Genomic DNA, 26,657 nt, shown 5'->3' on the forward strand with positions numbered 1-26,657 from the left:
TTTCAAAGCATCCTGCAGTTTGCACAGTGGCAATGCCAACATCCCCACCCCTTAAAAAAATGCCAGGAAGAAGCTTGGCGCTTGTGCTTCATTGCAAACAGAGCACATTTCTGCTTTTGTGTTTATGAAGGGTTTTCTTCAAGGCCCTCAAGGAAGGAGGCTTCTCTTCAGTTCCAGCAGGAAGCCTCCATTGGCAGCTCCTCTCTCTACAGAAGCATGGCAAGACAAGGGCAGAGAGAAGGAGCACTGATGTAAACATGAATGTATCACTACTCTGCTCCTGCCAGCCCAGGCAGATCCCCACACCCTACAGCTCCTCTGCCTCCACGGCTTCCAGAGTGCCCGAGGGGAGCTGCTGCTGAAATGGCATTCCAAAAATGTGCCAGCCGTGAAGCTCCAGCAGATGCCTGACAAGTGCCCACGTGCGCACTCACTGCTTTTGTGCAACTGCCCTGCACATCAGCAACGCAGCTGGCAGCCAGCTCCCCTCTGCACTGAAGATGGGGCCTCTAGGATTGATTCACATGGACCAAAACTCCGGTTCATGGAATCACAGAATTGCAGAGTTGGAAGGGACTCCCAAAGGGACATCTAATCCAACCCCCTGCAATGCGGGAATCACTGAAAGATGGGCATCCAACCTGTTTAAAAACCTTCAGTGGAGGAAAGTCCACCACCTTCTGAGGAAGTCCATCCACTGTTGAACAGCTCTTACCGTCTGCCTAATGTTCGGTAGGATTCTCCTTTCCTGTCATTTCAATCCATTGGTTCGGGTCCTATCCCTTGGAGCAACAGAAAACAAACTCGCTCCATCTTTCTGGTGTGAGTCACTCAAATGATATTGGTGGTTCAAGACTGACAAGAGAAAATCCTGCTCCCCAGGGGCTCCCCTGTCCCCTCTTTTTCCCCCAGCACTGCAAGCTGCTTGCAGGCAGGTACCTTCCCCCCCTTTCTTAACTCATGCTACTCTAAAAAGTACATTAACGGCACTGTACAAACAGTTTTTGAAAATCACCCTGAACATTTAAAAAGCGGGGTGGGGAGGTTGATAGTGGAAACTAAGACACAATGAATGGAGAAGAGGAGGGCAGTTTTGGTAACAGAGCAGAGAAACAAGGGAGTCATGGAGGCAGACAGGAATGAAGACCTCCGTGTTGGCCAACAGAGAAAGAGGAAACTTCGGAAGCAGGCGGCAAGGAGCAGACGTGGGCTGCTCGCAAAAGGTGTGCATTTGAGGGGGGGGTGGAGATGTTTTGGATGCAGAAAGACGCCCCCACCCATCCGCAGCACCGCCACAGAAAAGGAACTTTGGAAGCAGAAAAAGCAAACAAGAAAATTGGGGGGGGGGTGAGAATTCAAAAAGAAAAGAGACGGGCAGACTGACAGAGAATTAATTAAGTCCTGAGAAAAAAGGCAGCGAGGCCAGACCTTTTGTGAAGTTCTCAGAGGCCTCGAACCCCAAGCAACTAATCGCTGTTTATAGCAGAGCCCTGGAAGCTGCCAGCATGTGGGGGTTCCCCAGGGGGAGGGCACCAGACATGATGGCAGGCCAGAGGCCCTTCTAGATTTATGTGAAAAGGAAGGAGCGCCTCCCACTTTCCCTCCCATGAAGGCACAACCAACTGAGGAGCGGGGGAGGGGGGGTTTGAGATGCCTCCTTACCTGGGAGACCAGGGCAAAAGGAGGACAAGCTCGAAAAAGGTGGGCCTGACCCAGGAGAATGGGTCCCTTGGCTCCATGTGGGCACACAGCATCGCCAAAAGCAGGGCAAATTGAGCAGATGCACTGCTGCTTGCATAGAGCACCTTCTTCCCACCCTTGAACTTGATTAAAAAGCAACCATGGACTTTTAAGGCAATGCAAAGCCACCCTAATATACAGCCACACACCTGCAAGAAAGCGCCCCTGGTCACCATCCCCATTGACAACTAGGCCAAGGGGCCAGTTGTTGCTTCATCAAAAAGGGGTTGTGACTGATATACGGAGAGGGATAGAGATATAACTGCTTATTAGCAGCGCTGTTTTTCTAGAAAAAGAGGTTCTGGAACTCACCATGAACACCTCCCTTGCTCTTTTATAATGGCAATGGTGCCCACCTAAGAGGTGCAGGAACTGAGTTCCAGTTGAAAAAAAGGCCTGCCTATTAGTGATGTCAGATAGAATGGAACCTCCAGAGACAGGGGCAGCATAGCTCTGAATACCCAGATGTTGAGGGCAAACATGAGATGGCCACCAGCTGCACACCCTCCTGGAGATGACTGACAGGTGGAGTTGGTAGCCTCCATCCCCCAGCCTAATCTCATGCAGGTGGCAGAAAGCAAGAAAAAGCTACCCACCTTCGAATCCGGCCCCACCTGCAGCTGAAACCCCATAAGAAATGTAGCCCTCTCCACAAGGTCAGCAGCCCAGCCATGCTCCACAACAACCCATGTTTCTGTGAATATGCCGGTACACTTCTGTGAAACACAGAAGTGTCTCACTGCAGGCTCAGTGTCCATCTGAAGACCTGGACAAACTGGACAGTGACTCTGGAGGCCGTTTGCTGCTTTCCCCTGGCACGGGTGGGTTGGCATCTGCTTGTGGCCCCTGCATGTGGACTGGGTTTTTATTGGAAGTATGGGGGCAGCCTCGGCTGTGCATGGGACCTTATGAACCCATAAATCCTTCTGCTTCACTGAGCCCCCTCAATTCCCCTCTTCGCAAGCGTCCGGGCGCTTTCAAGGAATCCCCTTCAAACGCTCTCCAACCTTCCCACAGCAGCTTAGGAAACAGGAAAGAAGAAAAATAGAGGAGTGGGGGGAGAGAGAGAAAGCAGCCTTGAATGAGGGAGTGAAAAAGGCCTTTTTGCCAGTTGAACAAAAGCTGCGGTGTCTTCACAAACAAGCCTGTTATTCTAACACCAAACCCAGAGGCTACTTGGCAGAGATGGAAAATATGAAAATGTTAGGCTTGTGGGAACCATCCACACTGCGTCTTTTTCTGGTATGCTGGGCCTTTTCCGAGTGTATTTTTGTAACATCTTCCACGCAGGCAGGCCACCCACTTCCAACACAAACACCACTCAAGTGAGTCAAAAATCACTCCAAGGGGCCTGCGGATGCATGCTGTTCTGATCCAGCAGCTGCTCTGAGACAGTGGCTAGAGCAACTCTGATGACCTCCAGCCTTTCCAGCCGACACGCGCCCCTCCAGGTGTTTTGGACTACAACTCCCATAAGGAGGACCCAAGGGAACAGCACTCTGCCCCCCCCCCCCCGCAATTCCCAGCTACTGGTATACAAGGGCATAGTACCTGCGGCAGAATGTAGCCACCCTGGCTAGTACCCATGGATAGCCTGACCCTCCAGGAATTTGCAGAAATCCATGGAAATAAAAAACCCCACCAGGGTTTTTCCCCCTGCAATCATCTTTCTACATGCCATGCTGAGAAAAGGTAAACTCAAGAGGTCATTCTTGGTACACCTCAGAGATTGCAATCACGTAAGGAAGAGAAGGCCTTCTCAATGCATAGCTCTTGCTTCCAAAGCAAACATTGTCTGGAGAAGGATCCCAAACAGGCTCGAGTCTTGCAAATCCTGTTAATGAATCCACTGTGGGAATGTGAGGGAAGAGCAAGTAGTTAGGCCAACTGCAGATAAGAAATAAATAATAATTTTATTATTTATACCCCACCCATCTGGCTGGGTTTCCCCAGCCACCCTGGGCGGCTTACAATTATTTGGATTTGCATTACGCTGCCGAGTTAAGTCAGTGCAATTGAGTCAATGGTAGATAATAATGCACACACCATGCGTACAATGGCTACAGTCTGCATTGTGAGGACTTTGCAGGTTAACTGCCCCAACCATTCAGACCTCACGGGTGGGCCTGCAGGCTTAAAGCGCCAGGCTCCATACTTCCCCAGCGGAGGGCGAGGCACTGAAATTGAGGGTTGTTAGGCTGCAATCCTCTCTCAAAAGAGGCCTTGCCATGGTGAGACAATGGGAGGACCCTTGAAATAAGAAGGAAGGCAACTTGGCATGACAAAAGCTCACATTTGAGAACCTGGGCAGTAGTCCTTGAAGGCCTCCTGCTGTGATAAAATAAATCGGTTTGTCAGAGAGATTCTCCTTGCTGTTTTAGCGACTGGCGCTGAAGATGTGGAGCATGAAAACCCTGCGCGTGTCTGGCCAAGTTCTAATTTGAACAGCTGAACGAATTCTCATTTGGTTTTGCTAGACAGATCCAGCTGCAGCAGCACCATTGCTTCCGCCTGTGTCGCTGCACGGATCCCGTGTGTGTGTGTGTATGTGTGTGTGTGTGTAGGGGGGAGGGAGGGAGAGATTTTTGGATGCAAACAGAAAGCGTGTTTATGCAAACAGAAACCTCCACCATTCATCTCCCGGCTCATGTGGAAATCCCCCTCACCTCGCTTCCCTCCTAATCAGGCACATTCACCAGAAGCAGAAACTCGGCTCGTTTCATGGAAACTTTTAAAGGGGCATTTTGCCCCCCACTTGTTACACTAGAGTCTCCCCACTCTATTCCCTATTCCCCTCAATGCAACCTTGAAAGTCACAAGGCAGCAATCAGGAATTTGCGATCATCAAAACGCAAAGAAGGATCAGTATTCTGTTCCCTGGAGGGTTGCTCTCCTGTCTTAAAACCTAAAAGCCCATTAGAAACCAAATTAAATCATGCAAATGATAGCATGTCTTTGCTTAGTTTGGGTCCAGGCTAGCTTCCCCAAGCTGGTGCCCTCCAGCGGCTTTGGACTACAGCTCTCCTTAGCCCCAGATGACATGGACCTGCTCCCTTTAGCCCCAGCATCGTATGACCATATAATTCAAGGCAGTTGGAGAGCACCAGGTTGGGGAAGAAGGCTGATTTAAGCACAAAGAGGCCACCAAACATTACAAGGAGCTTGTTCATGCAGCCCAGCAAATGCAGTTCTGGCCATGTGAAGCCAGGCGAGGGGATTTCAAAAACTGACACCACAGCCAAGAAGGCTGTGCACCTAGTGAATTCCTGCCAAGCATGGGTAAATTGCTCATACTAGCCAAAAGCAAACTTTGAGGCTGGAGCTTTCTAGGACTTGGTGGGAGGCAAATGGCCCTTCAGGTCTGCTGAGTAGGATGATCAGGAAGCCTGGAGCACAGTCTGCCCAGCCCAAAGTAGCAATAAAGCTCTGGTGGAACAGGAGCCCAGGAGCCAGAGTGTGACCCCCTAGCCACCCTGGTTCAAAAAGTAGGTATGGGGAAAGTTTTATAAACATCTTGTTGGTGCTGCTACTGACACACAGCAGGGCATTCTTGGTGGTGACTCCCCGCTTGTGGAAATCTCTCCCTGGTGAGGTGACAGTCTGCCACGTTATTCGTGTTCATCCACACATTTGATGGCTGAATGATACCTGTTCCGTGCAACCTTGAAATTATTACCTGCAAGGATATGTGGCTGTTTAACAATATTTTGAGATGTTCTTAACATTTTCAAACATTTCAAATGTTTTTTTATTTACTGCATTGATTTGACTCTTGGTTGTTTGTCCACTGTGGCTCCCTTTTAGAGGAAAAGTGGGATAGAATTTTAAAATAAAGTTTTTTGTGTGGTTTTTTTTGTAATAATTTTTATTACATTTTCCATTTCCCCCTCAAAATTACATTATAACATATATCATAATTCACTAATCCCAAATAGTCCCTCCCCTCAGACTTCCCTTAACCTCCTTTTCTAGTTTATTTTAACACAGTAGCAAATCCTGATTATTTCCTTTCCATTCATTTTTTTTATATTTACCGTAATCTTATAACTTATATAAATTTTGTTATTTGTAAATGTTTACTCAAAACCTGCTAATGAGTACAATTCTTTGCATTGTTTCTGTAGGTAATTTTAAAATAAAGTTAAACACACACACACACACACACACCCCTTACACCCATGCTCTCCTAACCATCCTTATAAAACAGCCCTACAAGGTAGGCCAATGCTGGTATCCCCAGGCTGCAGCAAAAGTGTGTGGGGAGCCGAGCCTGAGAGGGAAAGGGGCTTGGCTAAAACCACCAAGCAAGCTCAAAATAGGAATTTTACCAGCTTGCTCTGGCAGGAAGTCCCCAGGCTCCATCTGCTCTCAGGTGGCCTTTGTGCCCCCAGGAGCCTTTAAAAAGCCTCCAACTTTCATTTTGGAGTGAGAAAGGGAAGACGAAACTTCAACCACAGGCCATCAAGAAATACGTAGGACTACACCCACCCACCCTGACCCTTGCAGTTTCCCACCCATCTCCACAAGGCAGCACTGGGATCTGCAAAGGATTGTGCCCCTTGCCCCAGGGGTGGGGGGAGAAAAGCCTCAAGGCACCTACACACACACACACACACACACAGTCATAGCTCAGGCTGTCTTATCATATACAGACACCTTGAGCGGCCCCAACTGCTTCCAATTCAAGGAAATTAACACATGACTGGGCAAAAAAGCAAAAATACGGAAAATAAACACTGGAAGTGGGGGACTGGGGGTGGCATCTTGAGCCCTGCCTACCCCCAGATGCCACCTGATGGCGCCCCCAGGGCCAGGATTCAAGCAGCCAGTTCCTCCTAGCTCCTGTCTTTAACCACGTCATTTGAAAGCAGTTTGCTTCAAATAGCACCTTCAGAGGTGATTTCCAGCAGGAAAGTGGCACTGAGAATGGGGGGCAGGGAAGAGAGTCATGCTCTCCTCTTGGCCATGATCTGGAATTTGTGGTGCACACAGAGCTTTTGCTGACAGAGAGTGGCTGGTTTTAAGCAGACTTTTTAGGCACAGGGTTAGCACAACATGCAGCTTTGCTTAGACAAGACTGTTTCTGCAGCTCATGAATTCTTCCTCTTTCCTGGCACACCTCTGTAGTCTCTGGTCAAATGTGCTTTGCAGGTTTCGGTTGTACTCCAAAAACCTGCAAGACCTGTTCACCCAGGCAGGACACCAAGGGGGTGGGGAGAGAGTTAAGAAGTTAAGAAGTAAGGCCAGAAGGAACAATGCCTTCATTAGAGCACCTCTAACTCCTGAGAACTGTATCTGAGAACATCTGTATCTGAGAACTGTATCCTGAGAAGTGTATCTGAAGAAGTGTGCATGCACATGAAAGCTCATACCAAGAACTAACTTAGTTGGTCTTTAAGGTGCTACTGGAAGGAATTTTTTTATTTTGACTATGGCAGACCAACACGGCTACCTATCTACTCCTGAGAACTGGTGATCGCTCTCAAGCCCTGGCAGAAAAGTCAGCCTTCTAAGGCTGTCTATGGCGGACATTCTCAGAACAGACTTTCTCACCCCTTTCTCCCCTTCCCTGTAGCACAAGAGGTTTGAGTTTGGTTGCACCCAATGGTTAGAGCAAAGGTTGGCAACCTAAGGCCCATGAGCTTCCTGGAACCAGGCCACAGCCGTTCCGTCGATCGACATGGGGATTCCGTGCTTTTCCCCCTGCGGCACCATGTTTTTTCTTGCTGCGGGGACCGACTTCCGGGTCAGAAGAGCGCCGGAAATAGTGTGTGCACACCTGAGCATACATACGCATGCGCACACACAATTTCCAGCACACTTCCGGAACAGAGGAGCGCCCATGCGCATACGCACACCAGGTTGGAAGAGCGCCGGAAATAGCTTGAGTGCATAGGCGCACACGCTCCGGCCGGGGTCTGCTGGGGAGTGGATCAGACCGGCCTCAAAAAACGTTGCCAACCCCTGGGTTAGAGTCTCGGACTAGGACCTGGGAGACCAGGGTTCAAATCCCCACTCAGCCATGAAGCTCCCTGGGTGACCTTGGGGGCCAGACACCATCTCTCAGGCTAACCTACCTCGTAGGGTTGTTGTATTGAGGAGTACCACATACACCACACCTTGAGTTCCTCAGAGAAAAAGGTAGACTATAAATGCAATAAGTAACTTGAAACAGATACCCTGGGAAAACACTTTAACTACCTATTTCAGGGAAACTGAAGGGTGGTGAAGGTCTTGGGCAAGCGGCAAGGACAAGATCTCAAACAATGTTCTTACATTCAGAGCCCAAAAGAACCCAGCCCTGTTTTGCTAGCCAAATCAGTCCAAGCAACATGGACACTCCCTAGCAGGTATGATTTCGGGGAACGCCCAGATTCAGTAAATACACAGCCACTAAAGAGTCAGAGGACCAGATAAATCCAGTGGATGTAGCCTACCTTGATTTCAGCAAGGCATTTGACAAGGTGCCCCATGATATTCTTGTAAAGAAGCTGGTAAAATGCGGTCTTGACTATGCTACCACTCAGTGGATTTGTAACTGGCTGGCTGACCGAACCCAAAGGGTGCTCATCAATGGTTCCTCTTCATCCTGGAAAAGAGTGACTAGTGGGGTGCCACAGGGTTCTGTCTTGGGCCCGGTCTTATTCAACATCTTTATCAACGACTTGGATGATGGACTCAAGGGCATCCTGATCAAATTTGCAGATGACACCAAACTGGGAGGGGTGGCTAACACCCCAGAGGACAGGATCACACTTCAAAACGACCTTGACAGATTAGAGAACTGGGCAAAAATAAACAAGATGAATTTTAACAGGGAGAAATGTAAAGTATTGCACTTGGGCAAAAAAAATGAGAGGCACAAATACAAGATGGGTGACACCTGGCTTGAGAGCAGTACATGTGAAAAGGATCTAGGAGTCTTGGTTGACCACAAACTTGACATGAGCCAACAGTGTGACGCGGCAGCTAAAAAAGCCAATGCAATTCTGGGCTGCATCAATAGGAGTATAGCATCTAGATCAAGGGAAGTAATAGTGCCACTGTATTCTGCTCTGGTCAGACCACACCTGGAGTACTGTGTCCAGTTCTGGGCACCACAATTCAAGAAGGACACTGACAAACTGGAACGTGTCCAGAGGAGGGCAACCAAAATGGTCAAAGGCCTGGAAACGATGCCTTATGAGGAACGGCTAAGGGAGCTGGGCATGTTTAGCCTGGAGAAGAGGAGGTTAAGGGGTGATATGATAGCCATGTTCAAATATATAAAAGGATGTCACATAGAGGAGGGAGAAAGGTTGTTTTCTGCTGCTCCAGAGAAGCGGACACGGAGCAATGGATCCAAACTACAAGAAAGAGGATTCCACCTAAACATTAGGAAGAACTTCCTGACAGTAAGAGCTGTTCGACAGTGGAATTTGCTGCCAAGGAGTGTGGTGGAGTCTCCTACTTTGGAGGTCTTTAAGCAGAGGCTTGACAACCATATGTCAGGAGTGCTCTGATGGTGTTTCCTGCTTGGCAGGGGGTTGGACTCGATGGCCCTTGTGGTCTCTTCCAACTCTATGATTCTATGATTCTATGAAATCCCATCCAAAGACACAGTTATCCACCTTGGGCAGACATTAGCATCGTCTTGGGTCAGGAGACTGGGTTTTGAGTGTATCTTTAGGGAAACAGGCACGGGGACATATGGTATGGGGCAGATGGTGTTTTCATCACCAGTCAATGATACTGCATTCAGAACAGTGACCCCAAAACAGCAAAAAGGCAGGGAGGGGGCACGCTGCTTGTGCTTCAGCCCAATTTCTGGCACTTAACCCACTTTACTGCATGAACATCTGGCTCACACTCCAGAGAGACTCCAGTGGAAAGCTACTGGTTACATGTCCAATTATGACACACAGCTGCAGCCTCAAGGCAGAAGCGGGCACCCCACAGAAACTCAAGGAAGCAAAGGCCATTTCTAAAAAGTGCTTTTGAGGACAGAGAACACACCTAGAAGTTAACAAAAGGAGAAAACAACACCATAAAACAATATAGCCCATGGTATAAAACACTCGAGACCAGGGGTCAGCAAACGTTTTCAGCAGGGGACCAGTCCATTATCCCTCAAACCTTGTGGGGGGGCTGGACTATATTTTGGAAAAAAATAATGAACGAATTCTTATGCCCCACAAATAACCCAGAGATGCATTTTAAATAAAAGGACACATTCTACTCATGTAAAAACACGCTGGTTCCTGGACCATCCGCAGGCCGGTTTTAGAAGGCGATTGGGCCAGATGTTTGGGACTTCCACTGCCATCTGCCTCTGCTGACAGGGGATGATGGAAGTTGTAGTCCAGTAGCATCCAGAGGGCACCTGGTTGGCAAAGGCTGGTGTCATTAACACTGGCCAATCCCCACTCCTGAAACTCACACACAGAAGGTCAGGTAAGAAAATGCCAAGGGGCTGCTGCTCCTTAATGGAGAACAAAGCTTTAGAGCTATGAAGCAGGGCTTCTCCCTCTCCTCACCCCCCAGAGACACACCTTTGCCCCCGTGAATGGTCGTTCAATAGTAGAGAGCAGTTGTTTTCTGAGACTGCTTTAGGGCGGATAGACTGAAGGAAGCCATCTTCCGTAGGAAGGCTTAGCCAGAAGCATTTTAAGGGTCCAAAGGTTTCCTGGACAATGGCCTAGGCACACAGGGGAGGAAAAGTGGTCCAGAAACCTACTGGCTACTGAAACTATGCCTGCTGGAAAACAACAAGCCAGCTGGGGAGAAAGTGAAACCCACATCTGGGGAGACAATGCCATAATAAAATCTTGGTCAAAAGAGCTTCTCCCTCCACGGGAGCTAAACAGGAAGCCACTGGGCACTCTGCACAGGGCGTGTGCATGTGTGTGGGTCTGTTCAAGAGCAGTGACCGTCATGGCTGCTGCCCATCAAAACTTGAGGCAGGAAATTTCTCCTGGAAAGCTCAGTGACCTACATTAGCAATGTGACTTCCAGCCTAAGGGAACAAATAAGACAATTAACAGGAGGGCTTTGCTTCTGAGAGGACCCTCTGGGGAATGAAGGGGAGGGAACACTGCTGACTCAGCATGGATCAAAATGGGAATATTCCTATTGTTATTCATTCAAATGCAAGCTCCCACTTAACTGGCCAAAAGCCCCCATAATGGCTTACATGACAAAAATCAATACAGGAGTCACATTGTTTCAGAAATCCCCACTCAGCCATGAAGCTCCCTGGGTGACCATTGGCCAGGCTCCTACCTCTCCACCTAACCTACCTCAAAGGGTTGTTGTGCCAGTCAGAGACAGAATTATGTACACTGCCCTGAGCTCTTCGAAAGAAGGGCAGAAATTCACACGCCATAAGCTAAAATGAAGTATACCAATTACAACGTATTTGTCCTAATGTATTGTTAAAGTACAGTTTTGGCAGTTTAAAAGACGCAGAGCCACCGGAAGGGCAAAATAAAAAAACACCTCTATACTGAAAAAAGAAATTAAGGTTGAGATAATTACTGTATTTATTTCATTTCCTTCCATTTATAAACCCATTCTTCATTGTTTTAAGAATCCCAGGATTGTTATAACATAAAACAAATCACAATGACTGCTGCAAAAAGAAACAAATCCAACACATCAGAGAAAAATTACTAAAGCATTATCATACTGATATAGCTGCTATGCATTATAGCAGATTTTTAATACAGTAACAAACCATATTACAGCTCCACACAGAACCCTGGACATCTTTAGCCAGTGCCAAAAAACCAAGGAATGTGAGCACTAGACACACCGCAACAGGGCATTCCAGGGAAGGGGTGCCACCACCAAAAAGGTATTTCCCCAAATTTCCACACAGCATTGTTCACCTGATAGCAGGAACTATAAGAACCTCTAGTACCAAACTTAAAGCCTGGGCAAGTGGAGGAGGGGAAGGGGTTCCTTCAGAGATTTGGAGCTGACTCAACATTGAACTGGGCTTGGAAACGTATAGGCAGATTTTTCCAAACAGACCTCATGGTGACAAAAAGGGCACTCCACACAGGCTCAAAGGTGTTTTCCCCATTCCACCCACCTGCAGGATAGATGGATGGTGTTTTATTTTGTTAAGTTTTATTTATATCCCACCCTTCATAAGAAGCCCAGGACAGGTTATTCTAAGTATCCAAGTTCTAACATTAGATTCTAAGATGTATCTTCCTTCAATCCAGTTAAGAACTGTATCACATTTCGCAAGGGCCTCACGTACAAAAAGAATTATATCAGCAAAATGCTTTTACGGGATCATGGCATCACAGCAGAAGTAATCCAAACAGCATCTGTGGGTCATTCTCCCCTCCCCATGACGTGTTCATGTGACCCACTAGGGGGTACCAAATCTGTGGAACGTTGTGATCCAGTCTTCATCCCATGCATTCAGTAGGTCACGTGGGGCTAGAAAGAGGCCACATCAAAAGTGCAAAATTTGCCATTTTATTTTACCCTGCCCATCTGGCTGGGTTGCCCCAGCACATCATTCAGCCTGGAAGCCATGAGCCCCAGTCTACCCAAGGATGCCTGTAGCTTCTCAAGTGATGAGAAGGTATTCTGCACACACTCAGAGGTTCTGCAGCTTCTAAGTTTCAGACATAAAAGCTAACATTCTAAACTAACTCTGGGGCTGTAGCAGAGCTTGATTTAAGCTCCATGTGTCATATTAATTAAGCACAGCAGTTGCTTCATTCTTGGGACCTGTGTCAAGTAGAATCCATCCCCAATTGCCCAACTTAATCTGCAGGATTGCCTGCCCAACACCCTGAAAGCTGAAAGTAAATCAGGAATTCAGAATTCATGCACCAGGTTTTATTTCATTTCATTGTGAAGAAGTTGCACAGAGCAGCTGGAGCAACCCAATAAATTGTTGGTTGGATTTGAACACAAGTCTATAAGACTAACAGGCTAGTTGAGGCACAAGCACTTGTGTCTTAGCCCCCTCTCTGACGCATGCGTGAAGGGTTACCTGTCAGGGTACCTGATAAACAGGGCAGTGAGGTAGCCATGAAACACCAAGGTCTGTCCCATCTCCATGCAGAGGCCAAAGAGATGCAAAATGAACACTAAGGAAGTCCTTGCAGGACAGCCACCTCTGGCAATAGCACAGCAAAAACAGTTACAACCAAACACCTAAAAGGAAGGCAGTTACTTTGATGTTCCAGTGACCAGAGTCCAAATTCAACAGAAGCAACTTTGCTACCAAATACCACAGTTCTGGGCTACAATCTCTTTGAAGGCCTTTTGCAGAGATGTGGGGAAGCTGTGACATCGACAGCAACAGCACTGCAGGCATGTGAACATTTGTTTATTTCATGAAATTTGCATACTGCTTGATTGGTTGTTGTTTTTTAAAAAATCCCTCAAACTATCTTACATGAAATATAAAACAATGAAATTATAATTTCAGCACAGTGGGTTCAAAGCAATCAAAAAGTGAAGAAGGCTAGCAAGACAGCAGGGTCCCAAAGGAATATGTCAAAAAGCCACACAGCAATCCAGGGCTTTCCCACTCCCCACTGGCCACAATCTTTGCCAAAGCTCCTTGAGCATTCCTTGAGTCCAAGGGCCAGAGTTCCTCTGCTTCCCTGAGAGGGTCTACAAGCCAAGAGGAGAGGAACACAGCAGGGACTGCATCAGGAGAACAAATGCAGTCTCTTCCACAAATCCAGCAGCGACCTGCTAATTGCCTAGCCCTAAACCAGCATAGATGCAGAATTGAATGCAGGAGGAGCAAAAGTGGAACACAAAGTCAGCTGGGCCAAGTGGAGAAAAACAGAAGGCCCAGCACCGGGCAGAAGACAGGTATGCAATACCGTTCATTTTTAAAAAGGTACTTTTAAACAAAAAGGCCAGCTGGTTGGCAATGAGTTGCCAAACTCACTTCCGTGTCACAGCTGCTGATGTGCTGGCCAAATGGGGAGGGTTATATGACCAGTGTGTGTGTGTGTGTGTGTGTGTGTGTGTGTGTGTGTTAAAAGAATGTCTCCAGGCTTGCCCTTAATTCCAAACAGTTGCTTCACTACTTGAACCATGCAGGAGTTTGACTTACACTTGATTCCCCAACACCAGCTGCAAATGGTAGAGACAGGGGAAAAAACATTTATGAAGGACACAGCCCCAACTTTCTCTTCTCTAACACACTCTTTCTGCGCACACGCACACAAAGCCCTTCCAATTTAAGTGAACTGGATTAACTCTTCTTGTATGGCAAATGCAGGAACAGGAGGTCACAGGCCTCTCTTCTAAGTCTGGCAACATGAAAGTGACAGCGAGCCAGGTGGGAATGTGAAAACAGGCAGAGGGCAGCCTCTTTGGCATTGAGCTAAACTAAACACACAGCTCACCTTTGCAACACAAAACATCATGATCAGCTGAGAGAACTTCCAGAGAAAAATTATGGACAGCCAGGGCTGAATTTAAGCTCTCCGGAATCCCATTTGAGTCATGGCAGATCATTGCTTAAGCATAATAGTCAAAAGGAGAAAGGAGTGCCTTTCTCCCAAACAATGCTTTTAAGCCTGAGAAAGCGTCGGCTCCTGCTGCTGGTGCTAGTACTATTACTAGTCATCATAATAAATGGCAGATTCCAAGCTCCTGAGTCCCCATTTAAGGCAACTCCTGATTTCCTCAGCTCCTATAACTTGCTTTATTTGAGGAAACTGTCATATTTTGGTTCCATCACAGCCTCAAACAAGTCAAAGACTGCCCCATTTAAACAAAAACAAAAAACAAAACACCCCACACTATATATCAACCATTTGTGGCACAGCAGTCACCTAAAAGGGGAAAAAAGAACTGTCTTCCACATCTCCTTCCTGGTCTCCTAGAGGCAATTTTTAAATCAACAGAGGCGATGAGGTGAGCAGCTGTCTACAAGCCTGGCTGCAGGACAACCATTTCAAATTTAGATTGTGTTTGAAACACAGGCTTGTCCGGGGAGACTTCCCCGCTGGAGTTGCCATTACCAAACACCCTTATTCCAACAGGGAACGGAAGGAACAGAGGCCACGGCAAGTCAAAATGGGTCACTGGACTACCCCAGGAAAGCTCTGGAGCCCTGCTGGAGGCCAGGAAAATAAACAGGAAAGAGAGAGAAAACTAGGCCAAAACACATTGACTAATGAGAAGCCCCAACAAGACACAATATTCCCCTGCAGTTCAAGCCAGCGAAAGAGTCGAGAGCAGACTTCTTTGCTTGCCAACACAGAGGAGGTTTGAGCCATGGAGCCCAGCTGCCTGCCCAAGTCCTTGCCCATAGGGATACAGGCAGCTGCAACACCCAGGAATCTGACTGTAGGTCCACCGAGATCTGTAAAGCTCAAGGTGGATTTATTTATTCATTTGGGGAAGCTCAGACACCAATTGATTGCAGCAAAATCTCTGGGCGGTTTATGTGAAATATTAAAACTACCGATAAAACAGTTTAAAACAGTTTAAAACATTATTAACAACAGTAAAGAAAAGATTGAAACACATTGACATTGACATGTCTGGATAGGCTCGCCTAACCAAAAATGTTTTAACCACAAAGACTGGCTGCCTGGTTTTAATGAGCAGGGAGTTCCAAAGTGATGGTCGGACACAACATCAATTCTCAGTGGCTGCTTGGGGGCTCAAGAGAGGACTATTTCCCAGACTTAGGAGGAAATTCTGGGGACTGAACCCAGGACCATCTGCATGCAACATTGGTGGGATGCCACCAAGCTATGGCTCTTTCCTAGAATCAGCTTCTACCCTTTCCCACTGCAGCTGCTCCTGTCCCTCTCTCTCTGCTGCTCAGAGGAGCTTGCAGACAACTGGGCACGGGAAATATGTGGCTGTGGGTCCAAGGGGAAGGCAACCTCCCCAAAAGAGTGGCTGGACATAACCTGGTGAAAACAAGCATCAGCCTTAGGAATCCACCAAAATCCTTTCCTGCTACAAATAAGCCAGTCAAACCCCCTGCCATGAGCATCTCCCCTGTCGGAGCAACATTTCAAGTATGACCATTTAGCATTTGGGCACAGCAAATTCTCCTGCATCATTCTGCCTTTTCAAACTGGCATGGCAATCAATCTTGAGAAGGCTCTGAACATCTCCAGCATGGCACAGACTGCCCTGCTGCAAAAATATCTGGAAGGCATATAGAGCCAAGCCGCAATTCAGCACATGCCCAAGTATCTCACTAGCCACATACCGCATGCGCAGACTGAACATTTGTGCAAGTGCCCCCCTCCCCACCATCCAGCACCTGCTTCAAGAGGCCACAGAGAGCTTGATCAAATGTCCATCAAAACATTTATCCCCTCTCCCAACCTCTGGGGGTGGGGTGGGGGGAAAGAGGTGGAAAAAAATGGAGCTGGGAAGTGAGAGCTTGGCTGGGAGCATCAAGGAGTGTCTCCATCCATCACGATCCTGGTACAAAAGGATCACATAGCACCATCTGCTCCCTCCGGTCTACAATCCTGGTTCATACAAGAGCTTTAAGTGTCTGTCCATCCATATCCCCCCCCCCCAAAAAAAAAACCCACACAGAGCGAAAATGCTTGGAAACTTCTCTGCAAATCAGAACATAGTAAGGATGGTAGATTTAGAGGGCAGAAAGAAGCAAAGTTCTCAGGGTGTTATTTAGCAAAGCCCTCTCTGGACTCCAAGGAATGGCAATAATGCAGCATTTTTTTAAGAAAAAAGAGAGTTGTTTTTCTTATGTAAAAGAGCAAATGCTTTCTAGATCCTTTTCTGTCCCTATAAAGCCATTGCCTTCAGCTATTGCAGGAAAGAGGTTCATGTTTAAACTCTGACTCATGCATCACTGAGACACCTTGGGAGAAATGGGTACCAGAAACAAGGTGGGACTGCCAGGACAAAGGCTGGACCAGCTACCTCTTGAAGAACAAAGCAGGACAGGGGTCGATCCCCGCCCCACCAACAGAACAGCCGACCTGAGGCGGACAGAGATTAATGGGAAGAAGAACAGTCGCTTCCCTTCCAGCCTGACTACTCACAAAGCCAGTCTCCAGCTGGAGACAATGGCTCTTCAGAGAGCTGAAGGCAGGTTGAAGAGGAAATCGCTGGTGCTGGTGCTGCTCACGATACAGACACACATCCCATTTGCACCACTGGCCAAAAGGATTTGCAGTTTTCACTGAGTCCTAAAAACCTGCAAAGCCTGTTTGACCAGAGGCAGCCGTGGAACAAAAGGAACGCTTGTGCACAGCTGCCCCCCTCTCCAGTCAAGTGAAGTGCCTGGCAAACCACCTTCAACTGGCTGCAAAACTGTTGTCTGTCGCCAGCCTTTGGGAGCTTGTTCCTTCCTATCCCAGGCACCTGTGCTCACCGGAGAACGGGCTCTGCTCCCTCCTGAGCCTGGTGACAGAGTTGACTCAGCTACCTTGCTCCTTTCTACACACACTCCAACGGGGGAGAAATAAAGGCGCTTGCGTCTGTACCTTTCAGGTTGTTGAGTCCATCCAGGAACTTCCGATATTTCTCGGTGTTCATCTGCCCGCTGGATTGCCCTCCTTTCAGCTGGAAGGCGCCGTGACCATGTCCCAAAGGGGTGCAGAATTAATGCACAGAGTCACTTTGGGGGTCCGAGCCAGCCTCCCGTCCTGCTCCAAGTTAACCAGCCACCAGACAAGAACTGCACTTTGGTCACTCTTTGAGCAGTGATGTCACCCGGCCAGCCTCCCTGTGTTACGGCCCTCTTTGTGTTTCCTTATTTGAGGTGAAGTGTGCATTAAAAACCTCATTGGGTGTCAGCCAACCCCATACGTAGCCACACGCCTCCCTCTTCTTTATGCAAACCAGCAGTGACACTGTAGAAAGGCCCCATCTGTGAGCGAAGGAGAGGTGTAGGGTTCCACCGCCACCCCGCCCCAAAACCAAACCACACAGAAAGAGGGAGAGAGAAATGGCACAGCTGGAGAAAATCTGCAAGAGAGAAAGGCCTCATCCACGCAGTAAGTGGGATTTCAAATAAGTTATTCAGAAGCACCAAGCAGCAAGGCACATGGAACTAATGCAACTGGATATTCTCTATGCACAAGAGGAGAGTCACCACAATGCTTAGTATTATTATAACATTTTAGTGTATAGCAATTTGAACGCCAACACTGACCTGGTGTGCACACAATGCTAAGCAACTGTTTATTAAACTATTGCTTACTAAACCATGGTTTGTTTCATCATCCAAAGTCTCCCCAGCATCTACCAACAAACCAAAATTTGAAGCCATGATTCTTCATTGGCTTAGAAATTTGGGGTTTTTAAACTATGGCTCAGTGTTCTATGCAAACCCCAAACCCTTACTTAATAATGGTTTAAGATTTATTAGTGGTTCCTTAATTATAATTTGGCTGCTCCGCTCCAGCTACAAAGGTACAAAATGGAAAACAAAACAAACCTTGGAGAAACGAGCCATGGTTTGCTAGATCATCTGAGAGATAGCTCATAGTTTGTCAAACAAACAATGGCTTTGCATTACATTGTGAGCCACTGTAAGGTAGATCAGTACTATTGTCTTCACACTGCAGATGGGGGGGGGGGGCTCTGAGGTCAAGCTGAGAGAAGCACCTTGCCTAAAGGCTACCTACTGGAATGTGTGGCTATGGTCATATCTGAACCAGATTTTTCCTAGGCTGCACACACACACACTTTTAATTTTGCTAACTATTACTTTGTGTCTCTGATGAGATGAATCAATACAATTTATGGTCATTTGATACATCTCAGAAAGTCAGAAAGGCCTTTGGCAATGGGGGGGGGGGACATGCTGGAGGAAGATGGGGTATGCAGAAGCAAGCAGTAGTCAAAGGTCTGTTTGGATATCAACAGCTATGCCTCCCCAGCCACCTTCCGTGTTGCCTCTGAAGGATTCCCACATCATATTCATTCTTCAGATATGCATGGATAAAAACCCAAATTCCACAGGAGCTGCTGTGGTTTCCCATAGAACACATGGTGTTGAGAAGCCACAATTTTTTGCAATCTGCATGAAGACACATGGATTTGTGGGGATGCAGCAAGCAAAACACAGAAGGGCCTGCCCCTCTTGCATGCAACTATCCCCCAACACTCTGCCATGTGCTGGCACAAAACTGGATCCTAGACAGGAAGATAAGCTCAAACCTACATGGCGGTGATGCAGACCTGCTACAGAGGAAGCCCATCTTGGCTTCTTCCCTCTTTGCTTACCTCTCCCCCCCCCCCCTGCCATTCTTGCTTGCACGCAAATGGCAAAGTCATTAAAAAGACTACAGTACTTGTTTTTCAGAAGGCTTTTTGGTTGGGAACAAATAGCCTAAAAGGTGATCCAAGTGGAATGTGACTGGAATCCACGGAACATTTTCCCTCATTGCGTAACTTTGGCCTTCTCAATGCAGCAAATGGGTTTTTCAAAGGAAGTTTGATTGCATAATATCTAACCACAGCGGAGAAAACACAAATATTCCTCCCCCATTTATTGAAAGATGCAAAATGCAAGCTGCAGAACTCAGCTGGGGGGTGAGCTTGGCATAAGTGCTGCTGCCTAAGCCTGTCCACAGAGTCCCACATCCCACCCAAAGGCCTCTCTTCTCCCCCCTGCTTCTCTGTTGCTGCTCGAGCACTTGCGTGGCCAGCCTCCCACTCTTCCAATCACCAGCTCGCTCCACAGAGCCTCCCACGTCAGTCTCCTTAGCAATGGCAGCCACCACGGTCTCCGCACCAGGGACTGCTGAATGCTATCTGAGGGAGTGCAGCTGAACCCTGCAGGGAGCAGGCTTGACCCACCTCACTGTGAGTGGAAATGCCAAATGTCTTCTCTCCTCCTCTCCCACACAGAAGCCGCCTGCAGAGCTGCAAGGTCCCAGTGGGAAGAGGGTTGCTGGGGCTGCTCTGAAAAGCATCTGTGGGTGCTGCCAGGCCTCCTCACTCAGACTACAAATAACGCAAAGTGCTTGCTTACCCAAACACTATTTTTATACACCAGAACCAGCCTTGTTGCAAAGGCACTCAATGTTATCGCACTTCCTTCCGTCCCAATGGAATTTCCTCCCTTTTACTCCATTAAAACCCAGCGCAAAGTGGGCCAAATTGGGAAGGTAACAGGAGCAACCAACAGAACCAGACGTTTTGCCTGCACACACAGAGGACTGAGCGCTGAAACATGCAACTTAGCAAATTCGACCAGTGATTAAAACTGAGGACGCTGTGCTCTGTCCAAGCAGGGAGAGAGTCTAGCATTTCTTTTGGGGCTGGAGAGCAGAAATCCAAAGACTTGAACTCAGGCTTCTAGAGAAAAATCGCACCAGGACAAATGCAAAGCACTACTATCCCAAATAATGGTGTTGGGCTCACCCAGCCTAGAAGCTTCACACTCAGACACATAAGTTCTACCCTCTGCAACGCTCCGGATGCAAAAGGGGCAGAGGCTGTGATTCCTCAGCCATGCTGGAAAGTCACTCAGCCCATGGCCAGAGACATTCTCTTTTTAAATTAGGCAATGGCCCTTATATCCCGTGTATACCAAGGTAACAAAGAATGTGGGGATCGGTTCAGGTAAGCACTTACATGGAAAATAATACACATGTGTGTTTTTAAGGTGTTATTTCTTAGAAGAGCCACAAATGGCAACCAGGCCCTGATCAACAAGCCAACTTTCCAGGCTCTCATCTTTCTAAGGAGGCCCCCAAGAGCAGGAGGGCACAGCAGAGAGCAGCACACAATGGCCACCGTATCAGTTTCCTCTGCTGCAAAAGTAGCATTGGACACCAGTTGCTGCTTCTTGTCTGAGCAGCAGCTGTTTGCCCAGGAATCCAAGAGGCACAATTGCTCCTCTGGGGCCCAAAGATCTCTTTGCTAAAAAAGCAGGTGCTGGGTCAAGGGGAGCCATTTTCTGTTGCTGCAAACACCTAGTGCACACCCATCCCAACATCACAACCGGGGGTGGAGCACTGGGTGTTATACAGCTAAGTTCAATTCTTTCCCTTTAGGAAAAGCTTGGTGGAAGGACTTTGGAGCACGCACAGATGACTGAATGTGCCTCCAGACTCATTATTTTGCAAGAAAGATTCAACTGTACCACAAACCTTCCATGAATTAAAGCTCCTCTCCATCCTAACAAAACAAATCCGCTTTTGCTTTTTTAAATTTCTTTCAGTTTGGGAAGTGATGGGAAGATGGGAAGAAAAGTGTGGGATGAATGAATTACTAACCAGAAGATGTGTAAGCACCCCACAAGCAAATCGGGGTGAATGAAGGATGAAATCTCATTGCCATATAACTGCCTCATAAAGAAATTGGAAAGAATGCCCAATTAAGCCCAAATATTATCTAATCTCTGTGCAAGCTTTGTGCAAGCAAAATGAGCTAAATGCTGAATTAACAGATTGTACAGAGGAGTCTGGAAATCACCCTGCTTGGTGTAAGGAAGGAGTTGCCCCTCAATAGTACAGTGGTACCTCGGGTTACATACGCTTCAGGTTACAGACTCCGCTAACCCAGAAATAGTGCTTCAGGTTAAGAACTTTGCTTCAGGATGAACAGAAATTATGCTCTGGCGGCGCGGCGGCAGCAGGAGGCTTCAGGTTCAGGTGGTGCTTCAGGTTAAGAACAGTTTCAGGTTAAGAACGGACCTCCGGAACGAATTAAGTACTTAACCTAAGGTACCACAGTAATAGAGATCATGTGCCCAGTGGCCTGGGATGAGGGGAGAGCCTGTTCCCAGCAGGTTGTGGCTGGGCTCACTTGCCTAAGTTGTCTCTGTACACATCCACCTGCAACGTACCAGCCCTGCATTTGTGGCATGTTGCAGCCTGGAACCAGGCTTGGGACTGGATGAGATGGAGGGCCGGCTCCTAAACAGATGGCCCTGGCCTACAAAAGGGGGGGGATTTAAAGCCCACCCGCACAACCACCCCCACCCAGCAACATTGGTGACAGGAACCCAAAATGGCACAGCTCCGTGCCTGCAGATTTGCCAAGTGCCCCAGGAATTTCCATTCCAAGCCTCTTTAGAGAATGGCAAAGCTGGAAAAGCAGACACAAAGCAGAGACTGGCAAATTAGCACCTTCCCTCCACTCACCCTGATGCTTCCACTGGAATGGCACCATCATCTGCCTTCACATCAATGGGGGACACTGCCCTTACTCAGGGATTGATTTATTGATCTGCAGCAACCACAGAGAGTGGGAGGGAGGGAGGGACACATTCATTTTCCCTGAGCGAGAGCAGACCTGATCGCTCACGATAGGCCAAGCGGAAGGGGGAGCACAGCACTCGCTCTAAGCCTGGCGGAACCTCCTGGGAAGAGGATCTGCCTCGCTCCAAAGGGCAGACAGAGTCCTTGTTGGGTGGGTGAGGAATCTGCATGAATGCCAGAAGGCTGGACTTAATCAATCTTTAAGTTGATCCAGCCCGAAAGGTTCCAATCAACTGGAAACGAAACAGCTAGACAATAAAAGTCTCCGTGCCCAGATAGCAATAGCTCGGCCCAAACAGAACCTGCTCACCCTTATAAATGTAACCAAGTGAACCCAAAAGGAAGCTGTCTAACACAGAGCATGCTCTCTCTTGGCTCAGGATTGTCTCCTCCAATAAGCAGTGGCTCTCTGCAGTCTCAAGTAGGTGCCTGGCCACTAAGCTGTGGCCTTTCCCTGAAAAGAAACAAGCAGGCTGGGCCAAAGCTTAGAGCCAAGCGACTGGTCCCTCCACAAATACAAAGCAAATAAATTCAGTAAGGCTATCTGCTTATTTACCATGATCTAAACAAGCTGTGGAGTCAAGGTAGTACTTGGATTACCTGGGGCTGGTGGTTGCGGAGAAGGCTGGGGGCAAGGAGATTAAGACAATGTACCCCACAACAATGGGCATGTAAGACCAAAGGAAGCCTGGCAGGGCAGCTGTTGAGAACTGGGGGTGATGATGTGCTTCCTTCACCACTCCAAACTGATTCACTATCTTACAGTTGGAAGATGTGGGTCCAAAACTCACTTCAACAGGAGGATCCTAGGTGCGTAAGCAAAAACTACAACTTCCTACATGCAACATGGGAGTGATACAACTGGAACTCCATGCTATTGCAAGGGTGATCAAGGGATTGTTTCACACCTGGGCCAAACAAATCTTTGCAAGAGGGCGCAGCTGAATACCCAATGCAACAATACCTGCAGCAGCTGCTACTGGACCTCCTACTCGTTTCCCTTAAGTAGATTTTCCTTGCAAATTGCATCGCTTTAAGCATTTGGCCATGCTGTAGTACAAGAACATAAAAAGGTGAAAAAAATTCCAAACTGCATGGAAAGCCAGCAGCCAATAAAGACAAACACCACATGAGTCAACAGAGGGAGGATCTTCCACCTCCAAGAATCAACCAAGCCTGACTTTGGTCTGGGAAACATGGATTCAAGTCCCCACCTCCATCATGAATGCACTGAATCTCACCTTCCCACTGGTGGAATGCATGTCATGCAGGAACTAGCAGAAGAGCCTCTTCCACTGATCTTCACTTATGGGCAGGCTGATATGGGAGAAGGTGCTCTCTCCAATATTTGGGGCCCAGACCACTTCAGGGTTTTAATTGCACCTTGAAGTGGGTCTGGAAGATAACTGGCAATGAATTTGGCTGTTTGAGAGTTACACGTGACTGACTCCCTGCTGCCACCAAACCCTGGCCATGACATTCTGCACAAGTTGATCACTTTCAAGGGCAGCCCCACATAAAATTAGTTACAGCTGTCTATCCTGGAGATTACAGGAGCATGGATAACTGACACCACTGTCCCTGTCCAGAAAAGCCTGTAGTTGATACATCAATCAAAGGCAGGCACAGGCACTCCTAGTGACTGCGGTCTCCTGGGCCTCAAGTGACAATAACAGTTCTAGCAGAACCAAGAATCCCCATTTGCTTCTTCCAAGGGAGCAGGGGGTTGTAAATCTGTCCAAAACGGCCTGTATCACCAAATCCTGGACCTGGGAAATGCCTAGCAACAGAAACTCTGTCTTGTCTGGATTTAATTTCAATATTTTGCTTCACTTCCAGCTCATTATTGCTTCTATGCACCGATTCAGAACCTGCGCTGCCTCTGCTGCTTATGGAACGAACAGAAAAGCAGAGCTGGGTGTCATCTGCCTATTGGAGACAAACGACCATTAGGACTTGGAAGAAACCGCTTCTTTGCTAATTAGGAAGTGCCAAAGACATGCTGAAGGGGGTGGGGAGCAGTTGCGCTTAGCACTCTCCACCAGAACAGCATGCCATCCTTGTCTTCTCCTCAGCAGTTCTGAAGAGGGTCTGGAAGCCCACCCACCACTGCAAAGCCACATCCTGGCACTGCTTGGAAGCCACAGCAAGAGCAGAGCTGGCCTCCCATGAGAGGAACAGGTTGGTCAGCGTCCAATTTTATTGTACAGAAGCGGGAAGGGTTCCTCCCTCCCTCTTCCCTGTCCCCCTGCTTTTCCTGGACCCTCATTGAAAGAGATTGGAGGGGGTTGCACAGGCTCCTTGGCAAGTAAAGGAGGCAGATGGCTGTTTAAGCAAAATTACAATTATTGGCCCGGGGAGAAGGTGGTTTGGGCACAGCTGAAGCTTCTATCGATGACCCAGACCACCACGGCCATCGGACGGTGCCCTCAGCTCACTTTTGTCCCAGACTATTGACCGCTCAAAGCCTGCATTCCCCCCTCCAAGATGATAAAAAGTAACTTGAAACTTTTTTAGAATTTCTTTGTCTCTTTGTCTCCCTCCCCCTGCTCACAAACACTCAATTGTGAGGAGGAAAAGTAGGTCAGGGGCTGGAGGAACAGTGGCCAGGAAAAGATCAGGCAGAGCTGCGTGGAATTGAAGTCTCCAGCAGATCACAAGAAAACTGGCAGGCTGTGGTGAGCACGCCAAAGGTGGCAAGGCAAGCTCAGTGCACTCGACTGGAGAGAGGAAAGCATTTTCAGCCTGGGGGCCACATTCCCTTCTGGGCAGCCTTCCTGGGCCCACACACCAGGGGTGGGTAAGGCCAGAGGTAAAAGTGAGCAAAGCAATACAGTGGTACCTTGGGTTACATACGCTTCAGGTTACATACACTTCAGATTACAGACTCCGCTAACCCAGAAATAGTACCTCGGGTTAAGAACTTTGCTTCAGGATGAGAACAGAAATTGTGCTCCGGCGGCGCGGCAGCAGTGGGAGGCCTCATTAGCTAAAGTGGTGCTTCAGGTTAAGAACAGTTTCAGGTTAAGAATGGACCTCCGAAACAAATTAAGTATGTAACCAGAGGTACCACTGTAAATGTAAATTTTGCCTTTCCACAGCAAGATTGTTTCTGCACACTCCTCTGCATCCAGGCCAGCATGAGGCATTAGCAGAGTTCAAAGATACATCCCAGCAAGCTAAAATACTCAGTGTGGGGTGTGGGGTAAAATACTCAAATTAAGGCTGATGAGAGGTATGGCTTGGGAGGGGTGGTGGCCCAGAGAGACAATTGGAGGGGGCCCGCAAAGAGGCCAGAATGGGCCTGGGGCCTCTCCACATCCCTACACAAACACGCAGCCCCAAGACAAGAAGTGCAATGGGAAGGGGAACAAAGAAAGAAAATAAGACCTTGTGAACAATCTAACTAATATTCTTCCACTGTGTTACCCATTTAATGAGTTGGGTCAGCTTAACATATGCCAAAATGAAGACCCCTGAACCAGATTTCAGTGTCAGGGCTCGGTCCAAGAAAATGTGAAGGGTGGTAATAACAAAGACAGTGTCTCTGGGGACATGCACAGTGGCTTAGCTTCTGAAGTGAGCAGACACAACTAGTCTTCAGCAGATTTGGGGCAGCTTACTTCTGTGCAGCCAGACATACCGTATTTTTCGCTCTATAAGACGCACCAGACGACAAGACGCACCTAGTTTTTGAAGGAGGAAAACAAGAAAAAAAATATTCTGAATCTCAGAAACCAGAACAGCAAGAGGGATCATTGCGCAGTGAAAGCAGTGATCCCTCTTGCTGTTCTGGCTTCTGGGATAGCTGCGCAGCCTGCATTCGCTCCATAAGACGCAAACACATTTCCCCTTACTTTTTGGAAGGGAAAAAGTGAGTCTTATAGAGCAAAAAATACGGTATACTATATGTTTGGAACACATTTGAAGTCAATACCTTGAAAACATGGGTTGAAAGACAGATAAGCAGGGCTATTGAACCTGAGCAACATTCACTCCCAACACTAAAGATAAATGCTTGGATTCAACGGTGTTTAAGGATGCCCCATTTGATCTCAAAGGCCGGAAGGTAATCTACATAGGCTCAGAGAAGCCATGTACTATTAAGTCACTCTTTCTCTGGCTCTGAATGACAGCCCATAACCAAAACATTGGGAGTCATGATTGGCCGTCTGCAACACGGCAAGGGATTCTGGGGTTTGCCCCTTAGATTGGAAGAATGCCTTGGAGCAGCCTCAGAACAAGGAGTGAAACTTTGTAGGCACCTTTTAAGAAGCCAAAGATTCCAGCAGCAGCATCTCCAGAAAAAAGCCAGAAGTGACCACACACACACACACACACACACGAAAAATCCCTTTGCTTTTGCTGCTATAGCACATGCATTTTCAGCCATAAAAGCATTGGGATATGGGTACACTTCTCCATCTACTACCATGCTTCCATGCCTGGGGTGTCCACTCCTGCACAGCTGTGAAGTGGTTAACTCCCTGCCTGCTCCAGTGCTAAACTCATTGATGCTGACAAGGCTTCTCTCTCCCTCCTTCTGAAGAAGCATGTCTGGAATTCCGGGACTGGGAAAGGGAGAAAGAGAAAGGGGCTGCTCCAGCTGGCTTTGGAAACCCAGGACTGCTTGCCATGCACAGGAAATTGCCTCAGCATCCCAAAAGCAAGAGGAAGGAGGGGAGGGGAGCTGAGCTCTCTGCTTCTTGGGGTGCCCCCCAG

General features: G+C 47.9%; 1 protein-coding gene across 6 annotated transcripts in view; it reads right to left on the bottom strand.

The window, feature by feature from the left end:
- Positions 1 to 26,657, bottom strand: part of MACF1 (microtubule actin crosslinking factor 1) — a 301,663-nt gene that overhangs the window by 230,350 nt on the left and 44,656 nt on the right. Inside the window, exon 1 of one of the 6 annotated variants that reach the window (XM_082229485.1) lies at positions 17,202 to 17,341. The exons of the other annotated variants lie outside the window; for them this stretch is intronic. Coding sequence (XP_082085611.1) covers positions 17,202 to 17,253 — 52 coding nt within the window. The 5' untranslated portion in view covers positions 17,254 to 17,341. Of the gene's footprint in view, positions 1 to 17,201; positions 17,342 to 26,657 lie in introns of those variants that run through there. 6 annotated transcript variants of the gene reach the window in all.

Source organism: Podarcis vaucheri, assembly GCF_965113315.1.
Source record: "Podarcis vaucheri genome assembly, chromosome: 7".
Lineage (NCBI taxonomy): Eukaryota > Metazoa > Chordata > Lepidosauria > Squamata > Lacertidae > Podarcis > Podarcis vaucheri.